We start from the raw sequence: 8,257 nt of genomic DNA on the forward strand, positions 1-8,257 counted from the left end.
CCTTACGGAACTAGAAATTCCCAGATTCATTATCAAGGTAAGTTGATTGTCACTGTGGACACTGAATTGTCTCAAGGTAAGTGTTCTGATGCTCACAGTTCTGTCACTCATATTGTAACTCATGTTACAGTGCCCTGTAACATGCTTTGCAGTGCCTGTAGCATTGTCAGCATATTGTTGTTAATTAGTGCTACTCGTGTCTTTTTGAGCACCTTCTAATGAGCAAGAGTACAGCAGGACCAAACCTGTACCACACAGCAGCCAAAAGATGGAACTGCTAAATAACACCTCTATGATGAGGAGCGTTGAGTTGTCCCTGTTGCTCAGCAGCTGGCATGGGCAGGAAGGGCACTAACCTTTACCTTGTCAATGCAAGAACAATTGTCACAGCAAAGCCTGATCTGTAGCAGAGTATCAAATTCTACGGCTCTGGATATGTGCCCTGTTTATTAGCACAAATGCCAAAGCTCTGATACAACAGATGCACTCTTTAAGGAGGCTTTAGAGCTAGATATACAGAAATACATAACTGAAGGCTTTTGCTCTGTCCTCTCAGTAACATCTCACACAGACATAGCATTTCCATACTTGTCCAGCATTTGGATTTCCTTGTGAAGTTATTTAGCAGAATATACAGGGTTTTTGGCAAAAGAGCAGGGACTTTTTTTCGTCACATGCAAGCAGTGCTTTGCTTCAACAGTTATAAAGATACTTGAAGCAGTACCAACAGAGGATCTTCTGTTCAGCCTGACAGCTCTCCATGTAATTGTTTACTTATGTCAAAAAACCACAATATTGAACTGAGCATGGCAGATGTGTTACAGGAGCCCATTTTAAAAGTGCATGAGTCTGTCCTGAATTTCATATTTGCTTCGTGAGCAATGTCTAGCTGTCAGTTGGCACACTCAAAGAAAGCACAGCTTCTCTGACAGTGCTCCAGCTGATTGTCCTGATAGAAAAGTACTTAATATAGAACAGTCCTCTACTTTTTCCAGATTGTACACTGTCTCTATAATGCTTTCTGTGGCTTCTGCAGGTAGGACGCTGGAGGCATTGGATTGAAACTTTTTCTCCAAGTCCTCCTTTTTCAGAGGTTTCCTCCAGTGTCCATAGAATGTATTGCAGCGGTCACTGATGGTGTTGCCATCCTGAAGTGTGACATTCACTTCACAGTAAAGACTCTCAAAGCTAGGTGTGTTATCAGGAGGGTGCTCCAGCTGTGTTTTTTTGAGTAGCTCCTGCAGGGCTGGCCGGTGAATGTTCTCATGGGTGAAGGACTCAACTGACATGCTGCCATCCAGCAAAGCAGAGCATGCAACGAATTGGAACGAGTGTCGAGCTTCATGCTCTGAGGCAAGGCTAGGTCTGTTCACATATTTGACCTCTGGCACTTTGAGAGTGACTCTCTCAATTTTATCAAGGGGGAGCAAGTTGTCACTGCTGTTCACAAGCTTCCTCCTAACCAAAGTTACTGCATCAGCCACCCAGTGTGTTCCAAGATGAGCAGGAAAGCGTTTGATGGCCACATCTTGCTGATCTAACAGCCAGGGATAGGACTGCAAGGTTGGCAGAGTCTGTGGGTTGTAATCTGTATAAAAGGCACCGATCCCTGACTCCATGTCCAAGATGTGTTTGTTTCCTTGAAGGCCATGTGATGCTAAGCATGCTGCTTCCAGTCCGTGCTTGGCAGCATTGCCAACATGGAGGGGCTTTGTTTGGGTTGCTGCGTTAGCCAGTGGGGCACCTGCATAGGATGCAGCAATAGCCAAGGCGTTTTTACATTTCTGCTGGTCAAAAGCTAGCAGTTTAGCACAAGCTGCTGCACTCCCCATCGTACCAACCACAGTTGGCGGGTGAAACCTGAGGAAAAACAATAAAAATATTTTTATTACTGCATTTTAAAAGATATGTATACAGTGGATCTGAATGCACTATACACACAAGTTCCAATTTCAGTGCTGTAGAAGACAAATTGATCATAAAGAAACAAGCAGTTAGAATTCATGTGTGGTCCTAATAGAAATAGTTATCACATTTCCCTAGGAACAAGTTAAACTGGTATAGTACTACTACAAGGAAGCAACCAAAATGCTGGAACTGCTCACAGTTGAAGGCATAGTGAAGACAATCATGATAAAAGTGTCTCAGCTTATAGTAATCCCTAAATTGAGAGTAATTTATAGTAATCTACAAGTTATACATACTAGGGAGGCAAGTTTTGTTATTCTGAACTAGTTTTGCAAAATCCATAAAAGGAGCATGTAGAAAGTAGCAAGACAACATCTAGACCATCTCACAGTTCAAGGCTTTCCTCTAATCACACCCCATCTTCTTGGGCTCTTCTTTGAACCCAGCACTAGTGAGACCTTTTGGCTAAGAGGAAGATACTATTTGAAAAAGAGGCATGATCCTAAATATTCATGAAAGCCTGTGACCTCTGCTGTTAAAAACTGCCTTTTTGCTGCTGTTTTTAATATTTGGAGAGATAATTACCTCCTTCTTTTAAATCAATACCCTCAAACCCAAATCTATTAGCTAAGCCATAAGGAATCATGTAGGTGCATTTAAATTTAAAGTGGATCTTTCCTAAATTTCCAAATAAACAACATAGAAAATGTGGCTTTGTCATTTCTATTTTGACTAGCATATAAGTATATTAGCACCAAGAGAAAAACAACCTTTCACTCAACTTTTGACTTGAAGCATTTCTATGTACCTTTTTGGAATATTCCTGGCTTCATTGGAAAAGCGTAGCAGCCTGCCTTGCACTTCGATTCCCACATTGAAAGCTAAGAGCAGATCAAGACCTGAGATTTTTTTCTTCTGAGGAGTGGCTTCTGAGAGTGCAATCACAGCAGGGAGCACAGCCCCAGATGGGTGCGTGGCTGGATGCCATGTGTCATCAAAATCCATTGAGTGTATCTAATGGAATGAAAAGCCTTGACTTATTATCAGAAATAAATTCTGGCTTGGCAAGCTCAACTCAGTTAAATGAAAATACTGTAATTCTGTCAAAGAACTGAAGAACTTGATTTTCCTTAGAAAGCAAAACTTCCAAAGTCATTCTTTGAAAACCTTTACTCCCAATGTGACTTGATGAGAAGTGGCAGAGCAATACAAATCTTTCCCCTGAAAAGTACAATTCTAAATCAAGTTGCATCACTTTAGAACAAGTATGATAATGAATTGTCTTTCCTACAACAGGCTTTTGCTGCATTAATTAGACTGACCTATTCTAGGTCCACCATGTAAATGATGAGTTTTCACTTCTCCCCAGATAGTATGCAAACATAATTAAAATTACTTCCCCAGTGCTGCACCTGATGCTTCCATTAGGGCTCAGACCATTAAAGCTCTAGCAGTCAAATCCACACAGCTAACTGGAATTTGTATCAGAACAACTCAAAGCTTTGAGAGTTGGGCAACATGGCCATCCATAGGCAACAGGCATAAACCTGCAAATGTAAGTCAGACTTTATCCTGAATTTTCAGCACATCAAAACAAGGCCTATCGCATGAGGAGACAGACGCCTTGGGGTTGATTGGAGAAGGAGAAAGCTAGTCTTAAAACTGAGATGAGCTGCTTAGTCCTTGAGAGTATCAAGACCGTTGCCTTCTATTTCACTTGTCCAGAGGTCACTGCTTGAGAAGATTTTGGGTGCTCCCAGCATGGTGTATGGTTGCTATTCTGGCATCAGACTGCTCCCAGTAGTGCAGTCATTGTTTGCAATATACTGCTTGTCAGAAATACTCCCAAAAGTTTTGAGAACTCCCAAGAACTTGACAGCATTTTAATTAACATAATAATGCTTCAAAAAGCTAACTTCAACACCTACTCACTTGTGTCTTCAGAACAAACTAGGAAGGTGGTCCGTGCTCAGGTCTTGCCCTGCAATACTGTGCTTCTGAAGGCTGCATTTCTGAACAGTCAGAAGAAAGCCCATTCTGTGCTTTGATAAAGTTTGATACTCTGAAGTGTAGAATAAGGAAAGTGGTACACAATACTGGTAAGGTGTGTTCCTGGAGTCTTCAATAAGTGCATAGAACTGACCTATGACCAAGATGTAAACTGAAGTGATCGTATACACGCTAACAGCCAGATCTGAATATCACATTGGTTGCTAGGAGCTGACAGGTACCAGATCTCATTTCCAAGGTAATTTTCTCTACATTGGAAATGAGGTGTTAAATTGTACCTCTGATCTTGTCGCCCTAATTTTGATAGGCTTAGTATTACCATTTCCTGGGTTGGTCACCTTCCCCACCTTTGCATAATTGCCAAATATGACTGCCTCACCTCTTGTTCATCTTTCAATTTCAAATGGTTTCAGCCTCAATCTGAATTTAGACAAAGGTTTGGGTAGTCATTGCTTTAATGACAAAGTATGTGTCCAAAATATATAATTGTCTTTTTCAAACTCTGTAAGTGAAGATTAAATGATGTTACATGTGTGTAGGAGTATATGCATCTGTCTGTATTGGTGGTTTTCTGTAAGTGTACTTTGCTAGTTGGCATGAAATGTGGGTCATGGTGAAATCAGTGAGAGTTAGAGTACCAGTTTGTAATGCAGATGTAGGAAAGCTGTGTGAAGCTGTAGAGTTCTGACATTTGGAAAGAGCTGGATGAGATATATACTATACCTTGAGCTCAGTCTCATTGGAAGAAAGTTGAAACATACAGTCTAAGAAAGTTTTATAGTATGCTTCAGGGAGAAGAGGAAAGTAATCTAAGATTTTAGGAGCAGTCTGCTCTCTCTAGAGCAAGAATGGGGTCAATTAGTGTGATTTCAAACCAAATTAAAGAGCATCCCTTACAGCCACTCCATTCACAAAAGCTGCATACAAAGGAGGCAGTCGAAAATCCAGGTGGCCCCAAATGGTACTGGACATATCTGAGCTGTAGATCTGAAACAAATTGACATTAATTAATTCAGAATCCTGAACTCAAGCATAAATATGCTCTCCATCTCTGATGTAACTGAGATCAGACTATACCCTCTTGGGACCCAGCTGTTCCCTTTTATGAGAAAAATGCTGTTCTTTTAGAAAGTATGAAAAGAAACTTGTTTTTTTGTTGATTTATGTCCCTTTCTACTCAACCAGACTTCGGGGGGCATATCAGCACTATCTGCCTGGTCATTCAATACCTTTGCATAAGCTCTGGCCATTGATGCCCCTCCTCACTGCTGTCAACACTGCCCTCAGGACTATTATCATCTTAATGGGGAAGATCTCCAGTTAAAGGCTATGGTTTTCCATGTTTTAGCAAGGCCCTGAGTAAATGGTATATGACCTCCTGGTTCCTTTCCCACAAAAGGTGCTGTTCCTTTCCTTTTGCTGTGCAGATCTCTTAGCCAAGAAAGAGACCTTTATGGAATTAAATGAAGGGGCATGAACCACCACAGTTTGAAGAAACTTATTGGCACATGGAGCTCTGGAACTTGAGTCCAATTAGCCAAGTCTGACTGATAAAACCGTGGGTTAAACTCATTGATACAATCCAGTGTTGGGAAGGCTTTTCCTCAGGGTCAAGTGCTCCTCTAATTTGAAGACACTAAAACTGAGGGAGACACGTGACCAATGTACCTTAGACAGCATATGATTTGTGGACTGGAAGTAGCTTACCACTAATTCTCCATCCCTTTGACACTCTTGGAAAGTCTAGTGTTAGGTGATGTTTGCTTTGCTGATGTTCTTAATAAAGTCTCACAGGCAAAAGAAAGGAAGGAGTCTTCATAAACTGTGTTTGCAGTGTGGGATCTCAGCATGCAGACGTTTGTCTATCCAAAGTTAAAAATAACTTCAGCAATGAAGTTTCCTCATCTCCCGTAGGAAGAACACTGTCTCTCTTTCCATCCCCTAAAGAATTTTACAATGGCAGTTTCCCCTTAGAGCTCAAATTTTCCTTTGTCTTTCTTACAGCTAAAACTTCAGGTTTATGAATAGCAGATGCCTTACCTTGCTGTATTGTGTCACTTTGTGGCAGACCTCTGTGCTGGTACCCAGAAGTCCCACTCCAAGAGTATCCAGAATCATTCGCTTGCTTCTCTGAATGACCTGGTCTGTCAAATGGTTTGCATTCAAACCATGAATCACGTTGGCAAAATTTCCTGTAACTGTCTAGAAAGGGAGAAGGAAAAAAAAAAAAAGAGAAAGAGTAGATTACTTCTCTTAAGAAAATACAGTTTTTTCTTCCTTTGTTTTCAGTTCATGCCTACTGTTCACCGTTTCTGTTGCCCTGCCCCTGCTTACATGAATTGTTTGACTTCTTCCTCTTTTTATTCCCAGAAATGGCACATTGTTATTTATTATTCCTACTTTCATCAGTGTCTTTGTCTATTATGTATTTCTGCAGCTTTCCCCCTAACTTGGATCCTTGAGGGTAAGCACTGCAGGTGAGGTAACTTTGCAAGCCATACACACACAAATGTATATAAGACAAATAGAAGCAAAACCTGTCTGGCTTTCCTTGACATTTAAGTGCAGTATAGCCACTACCACACAAGGAGGGGAAATTTAGAAATTTAATCTTCTTCATCGTTGAAATTATTATCCTAAGTCCTGCTGAATTTGGAGCATAGTGGGAGATGGGACTTGGCAGTCTTACTTTGCTCCCATTGCTCCAAGCTCCTATTGAATTCACACCTAGCTGGAGTTTCAGCTTTACTTAGACAAGATCTCACCTCTTTGAAAAGCAGTGGCTCCTTGTTCCTGTTGATCTTGGAATTATATAACCAATCCATTAGTCCATTATTGCAGATACAGCCTGCTGCTTCTTGGCTGCTAATATTAGCTGCTGTTAATATTTCTATTAGAAATTAATCCAGAACTTCCCTCTCTGATGACATAAAGTTCTTCTTGTAGAGGCATATATTGCTTACAACCAGTCCATGAATACACTTTTGTTTGTTTGTTTGTTTGTATTTGCATTACTGAATATAGTTCCTCTTTCTATCTGGAAATTGTCTCCTTGTATTTCCACTTACCTTCTCCCTTCTGCTCTCCTGCATATATCCACAGACAGTGAGGATATTTCCTCTTAGTCTTCCTTTTGCTAATTTAAGCAAACCAAACTGTGCTCTGTCTCTTTTATAACACAGACTGACCTCTACTATGCCAGCAGATTTTCACTACATTCTTCATATTGAATTTTTTGTTTCTGGCAATGGCAACGTGAATTGTATCTATTATTTCAGAAAAGTTCTTCATACTAAAGCAGTATTAAAACTATTAGGACTATCCTGAGGAACACAAGCAGGTGAACCACATAACCTATAGTGTGATGTACACCTACAAAAACATACAGAGTAGGGATACAATAGCTGAAACAGAAAAATGCATCTTACAGCGCAAAGAAAGAAGATAGTACCTTTGCCCACATTGTGGAGGGATGGTGTGTGGTCTCAGAGAGATACAGCAAATGAGTGGTGGCAGTGAGCAGGGGAAATCAGTTTCTCACTATTTATAAGTGTATGTCTGGGGTGGGGGAAGAAATATGAGATGTTTTTGCTTACTTATCTTGTCCTGCCCATTTCCTGCTCTGGCTGGAAATGTTCCTTTTTCTTCACTTGCAACTTTCCTCTGACTAACTGTACTAGAAACTGCTGGGACTTGTGTGATAGGACTTTAACAGTTACATTCACGTGTCACATAGAGTGATGTATGTGATATTTTAATACCAGATACAAAGTGGTATATTGATTCAAGTATCTTATATTTGGTAGCATGGAGAAAAGAGGCCATCAGATGTATCAGGCTGACCTTGAAGAACCACAGTAGCACGTGGATAACTCTACTGCTTGTGAGATCAGCCCACTAAAAGATGGCAATGACTGTTTTAACTTTTAACTTTAACTGTATTGCTCCTCTATAATGCTTCCAATACAGACATGGGAAATGGAAAATTTCAGACCGTAAAATGGATTAAAGGAGCTTTTGACATTAAATAGTGTTTTAGCAGCATGAATGTGGTCATCATTTCTACTGGCAGGTTTTCTGCATCTCAGGAAAAGATTTACTCTCTGAGGAAGGGGGCACTTATCTCACCACTAGTTTAGGAATTTCACTTCTGTAGGTATTTCAGACTAATACTACAAGATACTGAGAAATTCCTGCCTGTCTCATTAGAAAGGGAGCAGACCACAGAGGAACACAAGCAGAGATTACTGAATAATTCTGAAATGAAGTAATGTATGTTTGAAGTTTGAGAACCTCCTGGATTAGGGGACAAAGTATCAAGTCTTCAAAATTGGAGTCT

At 40.5% G+C, this 8,257-nt stretch overlaps 1 protein-coding gene across 1 annotated transcript; it reads right to left on the reverse strand.

Annotated features, from left to right (window-relative positions):
* Positions 1 to 554: 554 nt before the first annotated feature.
* On the reverse strand, positions 555 to 7,381 carry ACOD1 (aconitate decarboxylase 1). The gene is made up of 5 exons (XM_064173809.1): positions 7,370 to 7,381; positions 5,959 to 6,120; positions 4,816 to 4,905; positions 2,717 to 2,922; positions 555 to 1,860 (listed from the first exon to the last, which is right to left on the reverse strand). Exons 1-5 carry the CDS (start codon positions 7,379 to 7,381, stop codon positions 906 to 908), a joined length of 1,425 nt encoding a protein of 474 aa, XP_064029879.1. The 3' UTR covers positions 555 to 905.
* Between the last annotated feature and the right edge of the window lie 876 nt (positions 7,382 to 8,257).

Source organism: Pogoniulus pusillus, chromosome 3, assembly GCF_015220805.1.
Source record: "Pogoniulus pusillus isolate bPogPus1 chromosome 3, bPogPus1.pri, whole genome shotgun sequence".
NCBI lineage: Eukaryota > Metazoa > Chordata > Aves > Piciformes > Lybiidae > Pogoniulus > Pogoniulus pusillus.

What these genes read in the sequence shown, in the direction of transcription:
- ACOD1 (XM_064173809.1), bottom strand. An exon ending in AAGTGACACAATACAGCAAG is followed by an intron (nt 4,906 to 5,958) that starts GTAAGGCATCTG and finishes AATTTGTTTCAG; the next exon opens with ATCTACAGCTCAGATATGTC. An exon ending in GCCAGGAATATTCCAAAAAG is followed by an intron (nt 1,861 to 2,716) that starts GTACATAGAAAT and finishes GTTTTTCCTCAG; the next exon opens with GTTTCACCCGCCAACTGTGG.